Source organism: Peromyscus maniculatus, chromosome 7, assembly GCF_049852395.1.
Source record: "Peromyscus maniculatus bairdii isolate BWxNUB_F1_BW_parent chromosome 7, HU_Pman_BW_mat_3.1, whole genome shotgun sequence".
Taxonomy (NCBI): Eukaryota; Metazoa; Chordata; class Mammalia; order Rodentia; family Cricetidae; genus Peromyscus; species Peromyscus maniculatus.
The window spans coordinates 93,492,179-93,515,156 of NC_134858.1; the positions used below are offsets into that span (position 1 = coordinate 93,492,179).

Sequence of the window (22,978 nt, forward strand, 5' to 3'; positions counted from 1 at the left end):
ACACCATAAGAATTGCCGTCATAGGCAATGACTATAAATGGGTTCTACTGTTAATAGGCAAAGTTAAATGAGTGTGGTGGTGCTTGCCTATAATCCCAGCAGTCAGGAAAGCCAAGGCAGGAAGATCATCAGTTCAGTGCCAGCCATGGCTGCAGAGTGATACCATGTCTCAAATTTTTAAAAAGAAAAACAGTATGGTAAAAAACAGGTCATTTGTGGTGTCAAATCCTTTTTCATGAGATACTTGTTATCATGAACAGAAAAAAAAAAAAAAAGTAACTTTTTGGACGCTAAGCAAGCACTCTACCACTGGGCTACAACCCCAGCCTTAAAAAGTAACTTTTTAATAGAGAAAAATAACTGATGAGATTTCTCTATTGTTACACAGCTGTTTTTCTGTTGTTGTTTTGTTTGTTTGTTTTTGATACAGGCTCTTACTGTGTAGACTAGGATGGCTTCAAAATCAAAGAGATTTGCCTGCTTCTGCCTCTCAAAGTACGGGGACTAAAGGTGTGCACCACCAAATGTGCCCGGTTTTTTTTTGTTGTTGTTTTTTGTTTAGAATTCAGCTAATTTATTCTTTAACAGTTCCACACATGTATACAGTATATTTTTATCTTTTTAAAATCTGTGTACATGTGTTCGTATGTGCAAGTATGGCAGAGCTACAGTGTGCATGTGGAGGTCAGAGATGACCTGGAGTGTCAGTCCTCACCTTCTACCTTGTTTGAGACAGGGTCTTTTGTTGCTGCAGAGGCCAGGCTAGATGCCCTTGAGCTTCCAGAAATTCTCCACAATCTGTGTCCCCATCTTGCTCTGGGAACACTGGGTTGATAAATGTGCACTGCTGTATCCATCCAGCTTTACATGAGTTCTGAGGATCTGAACTGAGATCCTCATGCTTATAGAGCAGGCAGTTTATCCACTCACCCCATCTCCCTGGCCTAAATCGCTTTTTTCTACTATAAGAATACCAGTTCTTAGATTATTGAATTATAATTCCACCTTAATGAATTTTTCTTAACCTAGTTTTATCTGCAAAGACTTTGTTTCCAAATAAGGTTACCTTCTATAACAAATTTTTGGAAAGTTGCTTTGTTTTTTAAGACAAGGTCAAACTATGTAGCCTTGGCTGTCCTGGAACGTACTATGTAGACCAGGCTGGCATTGTACTCACAGAGATGTTCCTGTTTCTGCCTCCTGAGTGCTGGAATTAAAATCATGACACCACTCCAGCTATTTAACATACTTTTTAAGGAACAGAATTTAGTTCGTAACAATAAGTAGTACTGATAAATTATTATAGTGTGGGTATTATACTAAACATGTTTTATAGATCATTTCATTGTTGCTATTAACAAGCCAAACTACCTAAATAACTAGTTAAACTTCATATGGTGAATGAACATCCTGAACAGAAAAAAAATTAATCAAATATTAAGGATCCCATCTTATGAAAATAGTAGAACTATGCAAAGAATGAGGCTAAAAGTCTCAAACCATAAGCTTGTCCATAGACTTTTGTGTCCAGATGATTTTCAGTTTAAAGTTTATCTTAAGAATTAGTAACATGCCAGCACCAGGCGTGTTGGCACACACCTTTATTCCCAGCACTTGGTAGGCATAGGCAGGTGGATCTCTGTGAGTTCAAGGCCAGCCTGATCTACACAGTGAATTCTAGGATAGCCAGAGCTACGTAGTGAGGCCCTGTCTCAAAACATACAAACAACAAAATTAATTACATGCCAGGCATGGTTGGACTCCTTTAATTCTAGCACTCAGGAGGGAGAGGCAGGCAGATGTCTTTGAGTTTAAGGTCAGCCTGATCTACAAAGTGAGTTCCAGGCTATCCAGAGCAACATAGTGAGACTGTCTCAACAAAGAAAAGAGTGTCAAGAACATACTGGGTGTAGTGGCACAAACCTGTAATATCAGCACTCAGGATGCAGAAGAAGGATACCCAAAAGTTTGAGGACTGCCTGGTTTAAAAAATTAATTCCTAAGTTCCAGGCTAGCCCTAGCTACAGAGTGAGACCTGGATTTGGATAACAGTAGTAATGGTAACTGTCTTAGAGTTTCTATTGTTGTGAAGAGACACAATGACCACAGCAACTCTTATAAATGAAAACATTTAATTGGGGTGGATTGCTTACAGTGTCAGAGGTTCAACCCATTATCACCATGGTAGGGAGCATGGCAGTGTGCAGGCAGACATGGTGCTGGCTACATCTTGATCATGGGCAACAGAAGTAGACTAAGATTCGTACTGAGCGAAGCTTGATCAAAAGAAACCTCAAAGCCTGCCCCTACAATGACACACTTCCTCCAACAAAGCCACACCTATTTTAAACAAGCCCACACCTCCTAATAATGCCACTCCCTTTAGGAGCCATTTTCTTTTTAACCACCACGGTAACCCATGAATTTCATAGACTATCCTTAAATTATTTCAGCATGCCAGTGTGTCCTTTAAACTAGTGGTTCAATTTACCCCAGTATGACATCCTGATCAAAAGAGGTTACTATAATTTTAGTAAAGGTGACAGTATTTTCACAGTCCAGAGTGATCACTCACACCTGAATTTTTCTGAATCTTATATTCTGGAGTTATTAAATCATAAATTTTTTGTTTACATTAATTTTCATCAATAAGAGGCTATACTTTTGATAAGTATTAAGGAAAAACAGTAGAGTTTATTATTTTGTATGCTATCAAGTTATAATCATTTAGATGCATAACTAGTATTTTTCCATCCTTTTCAGTTGGAGCAAAAGTTAACAATTCCTGTAATATTTTAATAAAAATTGTTTTTGCATCTTATTTGGCTGTGTGAGCAATTAAAATCATTCTGCTTTGTAGGAGTGTACATGACAGGAAAGGAGCTTCGCCAGTGTATGCTACCAAAGTCAGCAGCCTTATCTGAAAAACTCAAAGTATTCCAAGATTTACTCCTGCCCAGGCACCCTCCTGTTTTTCATGAGTGGTTTCTGAGAACATTCCCTGATCCTACATCATGGCAAGTTACCAAGAATATATACATTGTTATAGTTGAATGTTTAAATTTTTTATCTTTTTTTTAACTAAAGCTGGCACAAGGTATTTGACCAGGTTGTATTTCTTTAGGTACAGTAGTAGATCTGCATATTGCCGTTCTACTGCAGTCATGTCAATGGTTGGCTATATCCTGGGGCTTGGAGATCGTCATGGTGAAAACATTCTTTTTGATTCTTTCACTGGTGAATGTGTACATGTAGACTTCAACTGTCTTTTTAATAAGGTATGATATGACTTCAGTTAATTGGATATAATCCCTTGAATTTTCTCTCCCAAACCACTGCTCTCCCTAACTATACCTATTAGTTATGACTACATAACTTTTGGCATCTCTTAACTGGTTTTCATTAGTGGATCCCTTAGGAAAGCTATTTAGAAAGCAGAGAACTTGAAAAAATGATGTATGAAAGCTAGCATGAACTTTAAGTCCTGACTCAGTAACTAACTATATAAACATGGGCAGATCAGTTCATTTTACAGACACTTAGTCCCATAAAGTCAGAGTTGTTTAATAATTCCAAATCTGACAATATATGAGGATGGTCTTGGTTAAAGAAAAAGTGTCAGGCTGGGATAGTTCAGTGGAACACTTACCTAGTATGTGCTAGGCCCTGAATTCAAGCCCTAGCAACTAAATAGTAACAACAACAGCAAATCTTACCAGGGTGGGTTCTTGAAAGTAAATTAAGGCTATTGGATACATCTCTAAGAACTTATGTAATTTTCTACAATTAAAATTCTGGAGGAAGGTTAGAAGGTCATCTGTTTCTTTGACCCTAATCTTTTCTCGGTCACTATTAGCTATCACAGGAAGGTGAAAAAGTTCATAGATTCGGCTGAGAAGAAATCAAAGATAATAAGTAGTGTAGATCAAACCATACAAAAGTAGAATTTTGGATAACTGCTTAGAGGGATACAAGAATTATGCAATAATGTCAGAAAATGAACAGCTAGACTAAGTTGTTTCTTTCCCTATCTGAGGGAAAAATCTGTGTCTATTTTCTACTTTAAAGTGATAGGTGTAAAAAGAAAGTAAGAAAGAGGAGGAAAGAAAGACATGAGAATAATTGTATATTATTATTGGTACTAAATATTTAGTGCATAAATATTCTGTATACCAATATTCAGTAAACTAAATTGGAGAAATCCATCTGCCTTCTTGATTTTACCAAAGATTAATCCATGGTGTCAAATTGCCCAGAAGCAAAGGCAGAGTTATGTGACTCTTTTCAGTTACTCAATTACTCTGATGTAATTACATAAATATTTGCAGGATTTTTTTTCTCTTTCTTAAAGGAGTCTAGACATGAAGTTCCAAATTCTTTGAGCAAACGTTTTATAATTTTCTTGTTACCATATAATAAAATTATTTGTTTTTAAGGGAGAAACTTTTGAAGTTCCAGAAATTGTACCATTTCGCCTGACTCATAATATGGTTAATGGAATGGGTCCTATGGGAACAGAAGGTCTGTTTCGAAGAGCATGTGAAGTCACACTGAGACTGATGAGGGATCAGAGAGAACCTCTAATGAGGTAATCATCTGTGCTTTGTAAATAATCTACTAGTGACCTTGAATGTAAACACTGGTCACATAATACATTTTCTTTATATAGAAACCACTTTTTGTTAGCTAAAGTATATTTTTAAAAATAGTAATTTAAGCCTTGGCATAATGGTCCATGCTTGTCATCCCACTCAAAGAGACAGAGGCAGGAGAATCATGAAGTTCTAGGACATCCTGGTCTACATACTGAGTTCCAGGCCAGGCAGTGTTACACAGTAAGATCTGCTCCCTCCTCCTCACCCCCTCACAAAAACAAAACAAAACAAAACAAAACCCTGATTTTCAATGGGTTTGGGTATAGTCCCATAATTATTCATTCATTAGCATTCTCTAATTTTAAGATATTTTCAACACCTGACTGTAGCTGGAAGTTTTGTGTCCTGCCTAGTCCTGCAGCTGCTCAAACCCAAATAAACACACAGAGGCTTATATTATTTTCAAACTATATGGCCTAATGGCTCAGCCTTCTCGCTAGCTAGCTCTTACATCTTAAATTAACCCATTTCTATAAATCTGTACTTAGCTGTGTGGCTTATGTCTTTCCCGTACTTTTACATCTTGCTTCTCCTGGTGGCGACTAGCAGCGTCTGCCCCATTCTCCTTTCTTCTCTCACTATCTCTTTTGGATTTTCCTGCCTGGCTCCATCCTGACCTTCCAAAGGCCAATGCAGCCTCATTTATCAAACAATGAGAGCAACACATCTTCACAGCATATAGAAAGACATCCCACAGCACTTCCCCTTTTCTATCTAATTAAAAAGGAAGGTTTTGACTTTAACATAGTAAAATTACATATAACAAAACAGTTATCAAGCAAGAATTACAGTTACAATATCTAGTTGATTTATATTTTGCAAAATCAAAGAAAATATTTTATAATCTATCCTATATTTGTGAGTCTAAAGTTTTATACCTGATTTATCTTTTATCATAACCAAGGAAAATTATTATTTAGTCTTCAACTACATCAAAGACCCCAGAAGAATATAATATTACCTAAGTAAGCAGGAAGAACATTTTAAGCAACTTCCAAAAATCTAGAATGACAGAGACAGCTGGCTGCCTGGATAGTCATCCAAAGTTCCTCTGTAACATTGGGGCATCCATCTTCGGCCTATAGGCCCAGAGTCTCTCAGTCACTTCTCTATGTGTCCTGTGGAATATCTGGCAGTCTCCTCTGCAAAACAGGAACCTGAAGGACCATTTCGCCTTGTTTTGGCAAATTCAGTGGTCATTTTTCCATGGGTCCTGCATGTCCTGTCAATACAACATTTTGTCAAGCAGTCCAAGCAAGAACAGTCTCTTGTCCAAATGGCCATTTTGTGCCAGGAAGAAGATAAACTCCATATAGAGTGTCTTCAACACCCATCTTCCTCTTTGTGCTGTCAGGAGCAGACGTGTCTCATTGTCCAGGAAAATCTTAAGTTTCTAAAACGTTTTTAAATGCCATATTCTGTAGGTTTTTGAAGTGTTTGAAGATCACCTACCTAATTGAAATATATCTATATATACCTAGAAAACTAACATGACTATAAGTTTGATTACCATAGATGACTAATTATTAATCTGTATTTCTCCACTATACACTACAATTTCAAATGAGTTGCACAAAAAATACTTTAAACATGAGTACAAATATACATACATATAGTATAACAAAATTAGCTTTAAATTTATACCAATAAACTAAAATCTATAGCAATGTAAAACATTTTTAAACAAGTTCAGTAGGGGCTGGAGAGATGGCTCAGCAGTTAAGAGCACTGGCTGCTCTTCCAGAAAACCTGAGTTCAATTCCCAGCAACCACATGGTGGCTCACAACCATCTATTTTGGGATCTGATGCCCTCTTCTGGCATAAAGGTGTACATTCAGATAGAGCACTCATACATAAGATGAATAAATAAATCTTTTAAAAAAAAAAAAAAAAGTAGGTTCATCCTTTCATCCTATCATATCTACAATATCCCCCTTTCTTCTTTAGAAAGAGATTGCATTTATAATCAACCCCCTTTAAATAAAAATAAACATTTATAAATAATATTTTGGGAATTTGGGCATAGCTTCTCATACTACTTCCTGCTGGCTGAGGGTGCTGGCAATGTAATAGAGATCCTGAGAAAATTAAGAATTATGATCAAGTCCTGACTGGAATAGTCTATGAGGCTGCATTGTTGGAGCCAGTTGCTTTGAAGCCATTCTGGATGCTGGATCATCTGGGCCATGGTATCACCTGAGACCTTTCAGGGGGTCTTGGCTGATCAAACCATATGAGCCTAGAATCAATCCACAGGTTCTCATCTTCTGTGGAAACAAAAACAGAACCTCTTTTCCAAAGCAGCGCATCCTTAAATATAAATTTTGAAGTCAAGGTACCTTTAATACACACACACACACACACACACACACACACACACACACACACACACACAGGTTTAACTCAGTAGCCTTTACAATCAAATGTCTCTCCAGTTAAAAATCCCAAAGACAGTATAATCCAGACTCTCTGTGATTTCCATCTTTACAGGGCTTATTTTTTATATTACTTTTACTGTCTCTTTAAAAACTTTTTAAAAAAAAACAACTATTTCTTAATATAACTGCATATACTCTTTTTCCTCTCTTTCAAGCCCATGTACATTTTTACATATAATGTAAACCATTTAGAATTTTATTTCATCTGAATCTGATTTATTGTGAATCTATAATCCTTCTCTGGCCAGGAGAGATTTGAAACTGCCAATCTGCGTGTTTAGGACTGAATCAGCAGTCTTTGCTGCTGACTCCGCCCATTTCAGCTTTTCAACATGGCAGAGGTAATTCATCTCCAGCTCTGGGAGCCATGCTCTCCACTGACGTTGAGAGGCAGTGGATCTATGCCTCCATCTAGCAGCTTATAGCCCAGAAACCTTGTGTGTGTGTGTACTGCACAGCTTGGAGACATCTCTGTGTACATGGCAAGAATCCTCCATGCTGCAGGTCAAGCCCACAAACCTCCAACCCGCCATCATAGTTCAAGCTCGCAGGCTGCGGCTAGCTTGAGAGACATATTAAGAAGCTGTTTTTAGCTCCATTTTAGAATCTTTTTTTTTAAGTTCTCTCAAGTTTTAGGTGGAATGTCTTGCCACCACGTCTGTGCGCCATTTGTAGATGAATTGCTAAATGGTCTTATTAATAAAAAACTCGGAGCCAGAAATTGGGGTTAAAGCCTAAGAGAGATCAGAGGAATAGGAAAAGCCGCAGCTAACCTCACCTCACCAACTCTGCAGCTTCCAAAGTGAGCTACTTCCTGTCTACTTACACCTATATGCCTTTCTGATCTCTCATTTGTTCTCTCAGCCCAGCTACATCACTTCCTCTTCCTACCCATCTCTGTCACTTCCTGTTTGTCTGTATAAACCTCCAGACCTCTATGGTTGGTCCTGGGATTAAAGACATGTGTCACCATGCCTGGCTCAGTTTCAGAGCAACACATATTCACAGCATACAGAAAGATATCCCACAGCACCTGACACAAAACACTTACATTACATTTTTTGGTTGTGAGTCTAGCAATCTCCTCCGCCCCACTAGACACTTCTGAGGCATTAACAATCAATCATTCTCAACTTCCTCCTTTTCACTTCCACTAATCCACTCCTATCTCTGGATTTTCTGGACATTTATTGTCAGTTTGGTCATATTATTTGTGGCCCTTTATGTCTGTCTTCTTTCATGTAGCATAGTGGTTTTAAGGTTCATCATGTGTAAGTACCTCATTCTTTTTAATTACCAACTAGTATTCTTCTATATGAATGATACGATGTTTTATTTCTTTAACCATCAGTTAATAGACATTTTTGTATTTGTCCCACCTTTTGGCTATTTGGGATAGCATGGCTGTGAATTTTGTGCAAATGTACTATGTGGATGAATATTATCAGTTCTTTTGTGTATGCCTGGGAGTGGAACTGGTGAATCATGGTACTTTGAATAGCCATCACACTTTTCCAGAGCATCTATAAAAACTGTAATTCCTTTAGTAATGTGTATGGGTTTCCATTTCTCCACATCTTTACCAACACGGAAGATGTCATTATAATTTTAATCGTCATACTTTAGATGGAGTAGTATTCCATTGTAGTTTTAATTTGCATTTTCATGATGACCATGAAAGTTCAGCATTGTTTTTTTTTGTTGTTGTTGTTCCCTTATTAGCATTTGTATATCTTCTTTTTATAAATATATTTCAAATCATTAACATATCATTCTTGTTTTGGGTGTATCTTGCTGTGTTAACCTAATCTGTCCTTAAACTCCTGGACTCAATCTATCCTGCTGCCTCAGTATCTCTCTTAGCTAGAACGATGGACACATACCACTTTGCATGTCTCCTTTGCCTGTTTTTTAATTGGGTTGTCTTTTATCCTTGAATTATAAGAATTCTTACTTATTCTGGATACAAGAACCTTCTGACATATATATGATGAACAAATATTTTCTCTCATTCTTAAAATTTTTACTTTATGGTATAGGTGTTTGATTCAATGTATGTCTGTGAACCACATGTGTGCATGGTGCCTGTGAAGGCCAGAAGAGGGTGTTTGATCCCTTTGAACTGGACTCATGGGCAGTTCTGAGCTGCCACGATGGTGCTGTGCCCTTAACCACTTTTAAAAGTTGCTTTCCTGAGGATAGAGCGATGGCTCAGTGGTTAAGAACACATACTGCTCTTGTATGTAGACGACCCAAATTGAATTCCCATCACCATGGCAGGCAGCTGATAACTGCCTGTAACTCCATCTCCAGGGGAACAGGGGGCCCAATGCCTCAGACCTCCCTAGGCATCTGTATTCTGTGTGCACATACAAATTTTTTCAAGAGTTTGTTTCCTTAGTTGGGAGACTGTTCAGTCCATAAAGCTCTTGCCTCACAAGTATGAGGATCTGAATTCAGCTCTCCAGAATCTGTGTAAAAAGCTAGGTGTTGAGGCAAGCACCTGTAATCCCATCGATGCTAAAACAGGAAGTGGAGACAGGCAGATGACTGGATCTTGCTAACCAGCTAGTCTGGCCTACATGGCAAAGTCAGTGAATAAGAGACTTTTTTGTCTCAGACAAAAGGTGGAAGGCACCTTAGGGCCAATAAAATAATGGAAAGCAACTAATGACGACAGCTGATGCTGTCCTCTGCCCCCTACACATGTGCCATACATGGTTTTTCTGTCAGTTTTATTTCTAGTGTTGATTACTAGTTCACAGAAGTACAGTTGCTCTTCTCCTGAAGCCTACTGGGCTTCATTTGCTCTAAGTAGTTACTTTGTAGACACCTAAGTGTTTCCCGCTACAACAGCAACTCAGCTGCAGATAAGGTTTGACTTCTTTTCCAATTGTAATGCTTTTTCTTTCTTTTTATTGTCTAATTGCCAGGTTTAATGGAGCAAGGGGAATTTTGTTGATCTTCGAGATAAGGCAGTCAGTCCTTCATTTTTAATGTAGTGTTGTGCATGTGGGGGCCAAATGTCAGCATCAGCTGTCTTCATTAATTGCTTTCCACTTACTTTTTGAGATAGGGCTTCTCACTGAACATGGAGTTCACTGACTTGGCTAGACTGGCTGGCCACTGAGCTACAGTCCCCACCATCTCCACTTCCTCAGTGTCTGACTTACAGACATGCACTCCTCTCCTAGCCTTTTACATGGGTGCTAGAGATCTGAATTTAGGTCTTGAGGCTTGTACAGCAAGCATCTTATTGATTGAGTCACCTCCTCAGTTCAGGAAAGCAGGTTTTTAAAGGACATTTAAAGTTCTCTTTTATTTTTAAAAGGAGAATTATAGAATATCTGTTAGATTGGTATAGAATATCTGGTAGAATATTTGTTAAACGTAGAAAGGGGGACATTTCACTCAGAGAAAATCATCTTGTGAGTCATTAAAGGAGCCTATACACATCACACTTTTTCTAGTTAAGGCAGGAAATAACCTTTTGAAGTGGCTGAAATCTTAAATAGTTAACCAAGTACAAGAGAAAAGTGTTCTGAGAAGTAAAAGGGTAGCAAGTTTTAAGAAGGAATTTTTTAAAAAGAAGTAGAGGGAGAGGAAATGAACCAAATATTGGGGTAAATGCTGAAAGATCAGAGAGACAAAGGAATAAGCCACAGCTACCTCTTACCTCTAGGACTCCTCAGACTGAAAAGGCTCTAGTTCCTATCTCCTCACGCCTTATATACCTTTCTCTGCCCAGCCATATCACCTTCTTTCTAGTGCTAGGATTAATGGCATGTGTGCTTCCCAAATACTGGGATTAAAGGTGTGAGATCTCAAGTGCTAGGATTAAAGGTGTGTGACTCCCAAGTATTGGGATTAAAGGTGTATGCCACCACTGCTTGTCGTCTATGTTTATTCTAGTGGCTCGTTCTGTTTTCTGATCTTTAGGCAAATTTTATTAGGGTACACAATATGTCACGACACAGACTGTATTTGAATAGTGTATCAATAGTAGAGATGGAGTAAGTAGGGAAATTCCATACGGGTTTAAGATGTAAAACTGGATGACAGATGAACAAGGGTTAAGGATGATAGCTTATTTTTAGTCCAGGGCAAGACTGCAAATGACAGTCATTACTGCTTTAGGAATACAGAAAAGAATGGTTAGGAAAAGACAGTGAATTTTGTTTTGAAGATAGTTTGAGGTATCTGTAATATATCCAAACAGCTTTCTCATAGGTAGTTGGAGTTGATATCTAGAGCACAGAAGAAAGGTGTGGGCTTAATCTGTATGGTAGCTGAAGGTATTGTATATTCCTTGACATGGTAGAAGATAAGTTCATACATACTCATTTAACAGGTAACATCTTGAGATGTCACACAGAATTCAACTTACACCCCAAAACACCTGACTGTCCCTTACCTTACCTCTTTACCTTTCCCTTACCCCTGCCCCTTAACACTCCCCAAAATAATTTCATATAAACTATCTGAAAATGTAGTATAGTCCTAGAACTTGTAATACTACCTTATCTGCCTATTCCTTGTTTATTCTACTTTTAAATATTGATTTTGGTAAGATTTCTTTTGGCAAAGGTAAAGAATTTATCATTACTATATTATATTTGTTTCAATTTTAGTGTCTTAAAGACTTTTCTACATGATCCTCTTGTGGAATGGAGTAAACCAGTGAAAGGACATTCCAAAGCACCACTGAACGAAACTGGGGAAGTTGTCAATGAAAAGGTTAGTAAAAGCTGCAGCTTGGCATAAGCTAATGGTTTCTCTCTGTTTAAGTGAGAGCTAATTCCAAATACTCTTGGTGACCTAAATATTGATTACTCTGAAATCTAAAATTAGTTACAACTCCAGAATTGACAGAAATACATTGAGGAGTCTTTTTCTCCTCCACCCTCATTTTCCTGCTGGATTCAACCCAAGACCTTGTGTATGCTAAGTACATGCTCTAATTAATTTCAACATCACCAGGCTTCATCCTCATCCAGAAAATTATTTTTCAAATAATTTTAATAATTAAATATTATTCTAATATCATTCTCAATTTTACTTCTCAAAAAGATGTAAAGAATTCCAAGTAGTTTACTTAAAATTCCATTTACATGAACTAATGTAAATTTATTACCACCATCATTAGAATCTTCACTCAAATATTTAAGAACTAACATTTCAAAATAGGTTGCTTTTTGTTTGCTTTATTTTGTTTCTGATAGTGGAAAGGAATAGAACCCAGGGTCTTTTGTCTACTAAATATGCATTCCAACACTGAACTACACCCCTAGCCCTCAAAACCGATGTTTTAAATTATTACCTTTCTGGAATTGTGATGTCCAGAGATACCTGGTAATTTTTATAGTACAGAAACATGTCTCATTAGTAGATGTTAATCATTGTAAACATCAAAGTCAGCATCTCAGGTTTTGTTTCATTGCTACAAATGGGATATTGTTTAGTAAAACATTAAGTAGTGAGAAAAGTAGAAACTCCAAATTACCACCATTACATGTTATTGGGTCTGTAGTCTTAATGACTTTCTCTATCTTTTTAGGCCAAGACCCACGTTCTTGACATTGAACAGCGACTACAAGGTGTAATCAAGACCCGAAATAGAGTAACAGGGTTGCCGTTATCTATTGAAGGACATGTGCATTACCTCATCCAAGAAGCTACTGATGAAAACTTACTATGTCAGATGTACCTTGGTTGGACCCCATATATGTAAAATAAAATTATTTCAAAGACTATATTAATAATCTAAAATTTAGGTGTTATTAATCAGTGGTGTGTCTTTAAGTCTAAAGTACAACACATTTACTTATATTCTCAAAGAATCTACTATTTCTCTGTGATTGTATTTAAAATAATGTATTCAATTCTTAAACACTACTTTCTTAGTACATACTTGTGTATTCCAACGAGAGATAGAACAGTATTCTCGTGATCAAAAAAAAAAAAAAAAATGTAATTGCAAGGAACCAGCCAACCTAATTTCATTTTGTAGTTTTTATCAATTTCCTTTTCAAAGTGTTAGCATAAGGTTTCATTTGAACAGCAACAAAGTTGTATTGACTTCATGTTGTGGATAGGAACTGGACTGATCTGTACACAGAGCTACCTCTTCTGCCCTGTAGGAAGTGATAGCACATCATTAAATTCATTTCATAAAGCTCTTAGTATACATGAAAATGTGATCAAGGGAGAGAAACTCAAGAAACATGAATGTAAAAACTTAATCAGCGATGTAATTATTCATTTATTTATTTTGGTAATACTGAAGATTGAACCATGCTAGGTATATGTTCTACCATTGATCCACAGATCAACCCCAACATTCTATAATTTTAAAGACACTACTATGCTGTTGGTTTACCACAACACAGTACAGTAGTCATGGAAAACACAATACTTAAAATTCTGTAAGATTTTAAAATCTAAAATTTTTAATATGTTTGGTTGTTTTCTGTACTTTTTCTTATAGATTAAAATGAAAAGAATTGCAAAATAATACATTTATTACAGATATATGGAAAATTGCTAAATAGAACTCTGCCTTTTTTTCCCTATGAGTAAAAGTGTAGTGAAGTAAAACATAATAAGCCACAAAGCATGAATATATAATGTACTACTCAGAAGTTGATGCTAACAATTAAGGACAGGGTAATCAGGCAATCTTGTTTTCAAATACGATGTAGGTGGGTGGGGGGAGCATTGTTCCCTTCAACAGTGTTGTTTCTGCTTTCATGTCACATATACAAACATGATTTTAAGTAGCTATATAAAATCTAGGAAACAAATGAAAGAAAAAGTTATCTTTCTGAGACTGACTTAATTCACTTAATATAATGATATCTACTTGCATCCATTTTCTTGCAAATGATATATAATTTCATTCTTTTTTTAAGAAGCATTTTCTAAATACAATGCCAATCTAATCTCTTAGAAGGTTGAATTCAATATTTAGTGCTTTATAATCTAAATAATTCAACCTGATTTTCATTTGCCAATACAAAATCATATATATTTCTTTTTTTACAAATCTAACTTGTATAAAGACCATGAGATTTGAAAACATTTTAAGAATAAAACAGTTTTGTCGTGTGAGTTTGTAGACATTAAGAAGAGAAAATGCATGATAGTGAGTCTTCTCTATACAGTCCTTTCATGGAGACTGAAGTCACATATATGGAAGGTTCTATTGACTAAAGATGGATGCTGTCCAAATCCTAATCATGAAAGACAGGTACTAAAGGAAAGAATTCAGTAACTTCCTAAGTACTTACTGTAATGACAGTCATATAATGATAGAGACAAGTATAGAGATGTTCATGGTGGCTTTTGAACTGTTTGGTTGAGGTGGATGCTCATGTAGGACAGACAGGTTTGGAACTTGTGTAGGTGAAGATGACCTTGAAGTGATCCTCCTGCCTCCATCCTTCAAGTGCTGACATTACGGCTTGCATGCCACACCAGGTTGAGTTTTTGGTTTGAGATAGGCTTTCATATTGCCCAGGATCTCTCTGAACTTGGCTATGTACCTGAGGATGGCCTTTAACCTCTGATCCTCCTATGCCTCCTAAGTGCTGGGATTTATAGGCCTGCACGGCCACAGCAGGCCTTTTGTTTTTTGTTGGTTTCTTTGTTTTGAAACAGGGTATAAAAATTGGGGGTGAGGGGAGTAACCCACAGCCTTGAAACGCTGGAAAATTACTCTTTAAAAGAAACTATTGTAAATTTACATTAGTCAGAAAATAACTCCCCTCACAAACTAACCAGACCTTTTCCAGTCCGTTTAGCGATCCCAGGAGGGAAAGCCCGCAGTACAAAAACCAATGTCCAGTACCCTCTTTTATTTAGGGTTTCTACTGCTGTGGTAAACACCATGGCCAAAAGCAACTTGGGAAGCAAAGGGTTTATTTGGCTTACACTTCCACATCACAGTCCATCATTGAAGTAACCTGGGGCAGGAATCGAAGCCACGAAGGAACGCTGCTTTCAGTCGTCGGCTTTCTCATACCCCAAGACCACTGTCCAGGGGTCGTACCAGCCCACAATGAGCTGGGCCCTCTGCATGGATCGTGAATCAAATTATTCCCAAAGGCCAATCTGGAGGCAGCGTTTTTCTCAGTTGAGGTTCCTCTTCCCAATGATTCTGCCATGTGTCAAGTTGACATAAAACTAACTCTCCCAACTGTCCCTTCACTGTTTTCATACCATCTGCAAGTCCACACCTCTACCAATTGGCATTTTCAAACTCAGCTTGCTTACCACAGCCGCCACGCCCCTTGCGCCGTCGCCAACGAGTACGGAAAGGCGGCGAGGTAGACAGGACGCCCCGCCCACCGGCATCGTCCTGCCCCTCTAGGCCCGCGGGTTGCTCTATGGTCTGGAGGACCTTGTGTTGTCATCCTCCGAGCGACGGCCGGAGGCGGCCGCGTAGGCCCGGGCGGGGCGTTTGGTTTCGTTTCTGCACCGACTGGAATTAGTGTCGACGGTCAAAATGGGAGTCCCCAAGTTTTACCGATGGATCTCGGAGCGGTATCCCTGCCTCAGCGAAGTGGTGAAGGAGCATCAGGTGGGTGAGCACAGGCCGCGGCGCAAAAGGCGGGCCCGCGGGCCTCTCTGCGCTGTGGGACCCGGGCCTTCGAGCTGCCTGCGGTGCTGGTCAGCAGCCGGACGGGAGGACAAGGAGGGCAGGGGGTTGGCGGCCTCCGGGTGAGCCGCACCGGGTAGAGGCAGGTACGATCCGTGTGGCCGCGCTGGGCGCTTGCGGCAGGGAGCTCCCCTGGGAGAGCCTTCCGCGACTTCCAAAGGAGCCCTTCGTTAGGAGGCTTTTAGTGAGCCCTCCGTCCTCCGGGAGCCGCAGCGGGCTTCGCCTTAGGATGCCTGGCTGAGTGGGATGCCTTCCCGGGTCTCTCGTCCCACGCAAAGCAACAGACCTGTGTACAAGCAATAACAAATGTCCCTACTGTGGAATCGCCTGCCTAGTGCTCCAGCTGTGAAGAGCTGCATTTATCCCCGACGCCTGGAGCGATTGAAGTAGCCAGTGACTCGTATTGTGATACCCTTTGATAATCTTGTTAGCTTCCAAACAGTACCCACCCACCCCCCTTTTGTCTAAACGAACAAAACGTTTAGCTGGAGGGTCGGGGTGGGGGTTGGTGCTTAGTGGCTTTGATATGGCAGAAAAAGCCTGAAACATTATAACTAATAGTTGGTGTATAATGACCCCACAGCAGCGTTTATGTGAGTTCTAAAAGTGTGTATTTGTATATCTATATATTGGAATATATTTGCATGTTTAAATAACAGAGGAGAGAAACTAAATATTCTAATAGATAAACTAGACTTTGAATGATAAATTTAGTGTGTCACATTGAATGACTTTGATAATGACTTTGGTTTACAGAAAGAAAAAAAAAACCTAGTTTTTTAAAATTTGCATAGCTAGTTGAATTACTTGTCATAAGTAGCACTGTATTAATACTGGGAGCTGTCAATTATATGAGGTTTTGTTTTGTTTGTTAAGGTACTTGTAAGGATAACAGTGGAGTCCAGTATCTGGAAAGGATTTTTTTGATATTCAGTTCTAATGAAACTTGGCATATAAAAAAAAAAAAAAAAAAAAAAAAACTTATAGCCGGGCGGTGGTGGCGCACGCCTTTAATCCCAGCACTCAGGAGGCAGAGCCAGGCGGATCTCTGTGAGTTCAAGGCCAGCCTGGGCTACCAAGTGAGTCCCAGGAAAGGCGCAAAGCTACACAGAGAAACCCTGTCTCGGAAAAAAAAAAAAAAAAAAAAAAAAAAGAAAAGAAAAAAAAAACCTTATAAAAAGTTCCAGAGTGCTAACTTGTCTTTCATTTATTTGAAACATAGGTTGAGTTAGATTTAGAGGTATTATTTTCAGGGAGTGAAAATGGAGACAAATTGTTTTTCTTTGATCAATAAATATTTGATAGCATCTAATATGTTCAATAACATTTTTTTTCTGTGCTTTGGCCACAATAATTTATTTGGTTAAACTTCCTGGATTCTGTATGCTGAGGAATTTTGCAAAAACAAAGCAGTCATTAAAAGCAACATTATGACATGGACAGCAAGATAGATTTTTCTGAAAGTTTCATAGTAGATTGAAATTGAAAGTAAGGATTGCTTTAAAATTTATACTGTAAGTGAACAGCAAGACCTGGTGCATCAGCATCTTTAATCCCAATACTCAGGTGGCAAAGGCTTGCAGATCTCTGAGTTTGAGGCCAGCCAGAGTTACATAGTGAGACCCTAACTCAAGGTAAATAAATAAATAGATAGATAAATAGAGATGGATCAGTGATTAAAAAGACCTGTGTTTGTAACTCCAGTTCCAGAGCATGGTACACAGACATACATGCAGGCAAAATAACTGAGCACAGAAAAGTAATAAATAAATAAATAAGTAAGTAAATAAATAAATAAAAACTTGATGTATCAAAGTAATGCCTTCCACAAATATTTTATTAAAAGGAGGCCAAAAACAAGGACTGAGAAGGAGGACCCAAGTTGGGATCCCCAGCACCCTCATAAAAGCTGGAAGTGGCATAGGGTACCGGTAACACCAGCACTGGAGAGTAGGGACAGGTGGATCCTGAGGGCTCGCTGGCCAGCTAGTCCAGCTGAATTAGTGAGCTTCAGATTCACTGAGAGATCCTGTCTCAAAAAGTAAAGTGGGGAAGCAATTAAGGAAAGCCCCAGAGTTGACCACTGGCCTGCTGTTTGGGTGGCAGGGTAAACAGGAGCATACCTGGAGGGACACTATGGGAGGAAGAGGTTTGGGGACCAGAGAGAGGATTGGGACCAGCACAGTCTTTGAATCCTCACATGAAAATCAAAAGGGAAACTAGATAACAAAGTTAAAAGTCCATAAAACAATTATACTAAGTCATGTGATACAGTGTCCCCATGTTACTGGTTCAAAATACTACAAGATAATGGCAAATGGCCAGTAGACTCTAGACAGGGTTATAAGGGAAAGAGAAAGAAATATGTGATGGACTTTCGAACTCCAGAAACTTCCCCTGTTAGTTTCACAAAGGCTATGCTGGCCAACTAGACAGCAGTCTCTAAAGCAGGGTGGTGAGGAGGGGTGTCCTTTTTTAAGACTGACTGAGTGAGGGGTCATCAGAAGAAAAAGCAGTGTCCACCTGTACACTCAAAGCTGACCTACCAAGTGACCATCATGGGGCACAGTGTACCCTAAGGAGAAATGACTAAGAGTGAAGTAAATGTTGTCATGGAAGGGACAGGGGAAATAGAGAAAAGATGGTCAGATTCAGCTTGGAAGAATTAGAGTCAAGGAATCTTTCAAAACAAGCTGCCATGTTTTAAAACTTCCTAAAAACTGCAAAAGAAAGCTAAATTAAAGCTTGTCTGAACCTCTACTCATTCTAAAGCTCAAGAAAATTCAGTTCATTTGAAAAATGGACAACAGAGAAGGACTAAGGCCAAATGGCATACATTTTATTTATATAGTTGACTTCTTTCGTTTTTGTGTATGTCTGTGCACCACATGCATGCCTGGTGCCCTTAGAGATCAGAAAGGGGCTGTGGACCCTTAGAACTGGAGGTACAAATGATTGTGAACCAGTGTGTAACTTCTGGGAACCGAACCTGGGTACTCTGCAGGTGTAACAAGTGTTCTTAACCTATGAGCCATCTCTCCAGCTATGAATACAAAGCTTTGTTTACTTCCCGCCCAGCAGTGGTGATACACCGAGCAGTGTGGAGGCTGAGGAAGGAAGATGGCCATTTCAAGGCTAGCATGAACTACATAGTAAGACCCTATCTCAAAAAAAAAAAAAAAAAGCAAAGACTGAGAGACCGGGTTACAAGATGAGTTCAAGAGCAGTTTGAGTCACTTAGTGGGACCTTGTCAAACTTTTGAGAACAGCATTGTGGGGGTAGCTGGCTCAGTGTTAGAACACCTGCCTAGCCTACATGAGGTTCTAAGGCTTTATCCCCTAGTACCCAGAAAAGGGAGAGGGACGGGCAGAGGCTGGGCTTGTGGCTCAGTGATACAGCACTTGCAGAGCATGAAGGTCCAGAGTTTAATGTCCCCAAACTGCAGTGGTGGGGAGAACCTTTTTATTAGTGTGTGTTTGCTATGAATGATGCATGTGTGATTGTGGGAGCGTGCCATGGTGCATATTGTGGAGGTGAGACAACATTCAGGAGTCAGTTTTTCTCCTGCTGTGGCTTCCAGGGATCCCACATAGGTTGTCAGGCATGAGCCATCTTACAGGGCCAACTATTTGTGTTTTGAGTCTTTGTCTCCCTTCCTCCACCTCTTCTTTTTTTATTTTTATTTCTTTATTTAGTTTTGCCAGCAACTGTTCATTTTTACCTGACTTCATTGGAAAGAAAGCTGCCTCCATGTCATAGCAGTACAAGTCGATCCCCTAGTGTGATTGCACTTAGCTGGGTAGTCCTCTGGGAGGCTCTACTACCCTTCCTCAAATGAGGCACCTGGACACAAACTGAACTCTGCCTAATTTGTGTCCTCCCTTGCACAATGAAGATTCAGGTACTTTTTTTCATTTCTTACATCCACATAGTAGATTAAATGATAAGAGAAATGACCCTAAAGTCACTCAATCAAGTAAATATGGATTCCAGGCTCCAAGGAGGTAAAGAGGTTATGTCTCGTGAATTTTCTTGACAGTTAGTGAACCCAACGATGTCATGCAACAGTCACCTGCTTTTCTCCTCTACTATCCAGGCCTTAGAACTTTACTCCCAAATGATCCATTCAGAGAGTTCACATGCCTGCCCATGCACTTAGGCAGAACATTGTGGCAGTTGGGAGTGTGTGGAAGAAGAGAGCCTTTCAGAAAATGTCAGTCCATTATGGCAGATAACAGCAGAGAAAAAAGTCAAATAAAATTATGATAGGGAAAAAAAAGAAGCACAGAAACTTCCCTACATACATTGAAAACTTGTAAATATATGCACTAAGAAAATTACATAAGCCATGAAAAAACAAAAAAAGTGAAAGAACTATACTTACCAGTTATGAAAACAGAACCTAGAGATTATTAAAAAATAAATGAATAAATGAAAAAGATGCCTATGAGAGGAAAAGGCAAAAACAGGTGATGCTATGAGAATTTTTAAAAAGAGATGGAGAGGCTAGAGAGATGGCTCAGTGATCACAAGAACTTGTTGCTATTGCAGAAGAGCCTGGTTTGGTCCCTAGTACCAGCATAGTGACTCAGAACCATCTGTAATTATACTTCCAAAAATCTAGTGCCCCTTCTGACCTCTGGACACCAACTAGCACATACACACATACATGCAAATATTCGAGGAAAAAAAATTTTAAGAGGTGTATGATGGCTAATCTTATTTGTCAACTAATCTTAGTTGTCAACTTGACCACATCTGGAATCAAAAACCAAGCGGCCTGGCACATGTGTGAGGGATATTTCCTGATTGAATTATTTGAGGTAAGAAGACCCTCTGTAAATCTAGGACACCTTCTGGTGGCAGACTTATGTAAAGGACATGGAAGAAGGACAGGTTTTTCCTTTTGCCTGCCTATCTTCATTCTGGCAGGCAAGATCATCTATCCTGCTGCTGAGGCATTCCTTCTTTGGGATTAGAACCTACTTCAGGATTCCAATGTAGATCATCTGAGACACCCAGTTTTGTGTTGTTCAACTGTCAGGTTTGTGGACTTTCTGTCAGGAGATGGCCATTGTTGGACTAGCTGGACCATAGCCTATAAGCCACTCTAATAAATCTCCTTGTAATATATAGATTCTTTCTATCTATCAATTCTGTTCCTCTAGAGAACTCTGACTAATGCAGGGTGGAAAGAAGAAATTTTAAAAATTAAAAAGACTTAAAAGGATTCAAGGGCTGGAAATGCAGCTCAACAGTAAAACATGATTTGTCTATCATGCTTCAGGCCCTTAGCACCAGGGGAAAAAAAGAAAAGTTTTTCAAGACAAAGTAACAAATAGGAGAGATGAGGTAATATAAGGGCTAATAAGTAAATAACAGGTATTTCTGGGGGGAGGGGGAGCCACAGCAGAGCAAGTTCTAAAACTTTCTATATATTAAAAAAGAAGTTGAAAGCACATGTTAAAAAATATATCATACTTGAGAATATTTATTCAGTTGACCAATGTCAAACATAGTCTAGTTAAAATTACCATACCACATTGAAAAAGAAAAGGTAGTAACTTTAGCTTGAGATTTCCTAAATGGGAAATAGCATATCTATTCCTATTAGTGTCCCTTAACAGTTGAAGGACAGAAGGAGACAAAATGAAAATACTTTTATAAATTAGAAACGGTGGCTGGGTGATAGCGCTCAGAAGGCAGAGGCAGGTGGGTCTCTCGGTTCTAGGCCAGCCTGGTCTACTGTGTTAGAGTTAAAACCTTTCCTTTTTATTTAGAAAAAAAAGGGAAAATGTTGTGGAATAATCTTTTTGTACACTGTGAAGATGTGTCACTCCAATTAGCTTAATAAAAAGCTGAATGGCCAATAGCTAGGCAGGATTTCCAGGCACAGAGGATGCTGGTAAGAAGAAAGGCAGAATCCAGGGCCAGACTGAGTGTCAGAGAGCAAGATGCTGGAGGAGAGGTAAAAGCCATGAGTTACATGGCAACATATAGACAAATAGAAATGAGTTAATTTAAATTATAAGAGCTAGAGGAATAAGCCTAAGCTATAGGCTGAACTTTCATAATTAATAATAGTCTCCATGTCATTTTTTGTGAGCTGGCAGCCTAAAGAAAAATCTGTCTACATATGGCACCCAACATTTGCTCATGTATATACAAATAAGGCCTGAAAAGGATTTTTAAAAAAGGAAGGAGGAAAAAAAAAAGGTTAGGAACACGGCTTCCTGGTGACCATGTTCTCTTGGGTAGGCACAGTGGCATACAGAGGTACAGCTACCTGCTGCCTGCAGGCTGTAGGCAGCTGCCAGCACCATGTGCCAGGTCCATGCACTAAGCTGAGCCATTCAGCAGCTGACATAGCAATTTAAGATTTGTTTCACACAATCCGAGAACACAACAGATGCTCAGTAAAAACAGATCCAGACAGAAAAAAACTCTAAACAGTTTACAGTGTGTTTTTAAAATGTGCATAGGCTTAAAAAAATGGATATAGACAATTATAGAAAAAGTAGTTTATAAATAATATGATAAAGTCTTTAAAGACAGACTAAAATAATATCAAAAGGATAAGCCACGTGAAGGTGGAAAATACACATCTGGATCTTATATGGCATCTCATTGACTTTGAATTTATTGATTGCTGATGAACAAATAATAGCTGCCAAGAGACATTGATTATGGAAACTGCTAAATTAAACTAACCTATGTATTTTTTAAATGTCATCAAATTGAAAGTCAAAAAATATGTTGCATTGGAGAAGAGGTTATGCTTTTGTTTCCACAGAAAATGAAAGGGTGTTGATTCATTCAAGGTTGATAGAGATCAGATTTGATTGGGGACACCCCCTGAATATCCTGGCTACAGACATAAAGAAATAAGCCTTAAAAAAAATACAAGCAACATAATTTTACCTGCTCAAACATAAAACAAAAAAATCATCTTTGTCTGATTTATGTACAACACAGAGACCATACTTGTGTTAATGCCGATATATATGTTATCTTTGAAAGTCTGTGTGTTTTCTGAGCAAGAAGACCAGACACTAATGAAAACGGGTGGCCCAGGTGATCTAGTCTCTCAGAGTGCCTCTGTTGCAGTTTCCTCAGAGTTCTCCATCAAGAACAGTTTCAAGGCAGCTGGCTAAGATGGCCCAGCCTCACAGACTATTCTAGCCAGGACTGCAGATAAGTCTTGCATCATCCCATCACACCAAG

At 38.8% G+C, this 22,978-nt stretch overlaps 2 protein-coding genes across 5 annotated transcripts in view; both read left to right on the forward strand.

Annotated features, from left to right (window-relative positions):
• The window catches only part of Atr (ATR checkpoint kinase), a 111,311-nt gene extending 98,448 nt beyond the window's left edge, over nt 1-12,863 (forward strand). For all 3 annotated transcript variants that reach the window (XM_006975175.4, XM_042281446.2, XM_076576837.1), the window contains exons 43-47: nt 2,861-3,017; nt 3,125-3,278; nt 4,437-4,588; nt 11,726-11,831; nt 12,652-12,863. In XM_006975175.4, coding sequence (XP_006975237.2) covers nt 2,861-3,017; nt 3,125-3,278; nt 4,437-4,588; nt 11,726-11,831; nt 12,652-12,825 — 743 coding nt within the window. In that variant the 3' untranslated portion in view covers nt 12,826-12,863. The remainder of the gene's footprint in view (nt 1-2,860; nt 3,018-3,124; nt 3,279-4,436; nt 4,589-11,725; nt 11,832-12,651) is intronic.
• A 2,542-nt stretch (nt 12,864-15,405) lies between these two features.
• Xrn1 (5'-3' exoribonuclease 1) overlaps nt 15,406-22,978 on the forward strand; it is a 114,175-nt gene continuing 106,602 nt past the window's right edge. Inside the window, exons 1-2 of one of the 2 annotated variants that reach the window (XM_076576838.1) lie at nt 15,521-15,675; nt 19,450-19,655. In XM_076576838.1, coding sequence (XP_076432953.1) covers nt 19,644-19,655 — 12 coding nt within the window. In that variant the 5' untranslated portion in view covers nt 15,521-15,675; nt 19,450-19,643. Of the gene's footprint in view, nt 15,676-19,449; nt 19,656-22,978 lie in introns of both variants that reach the window. The other variant, XM_006975174.4, reaches the window with a different exon arrangement.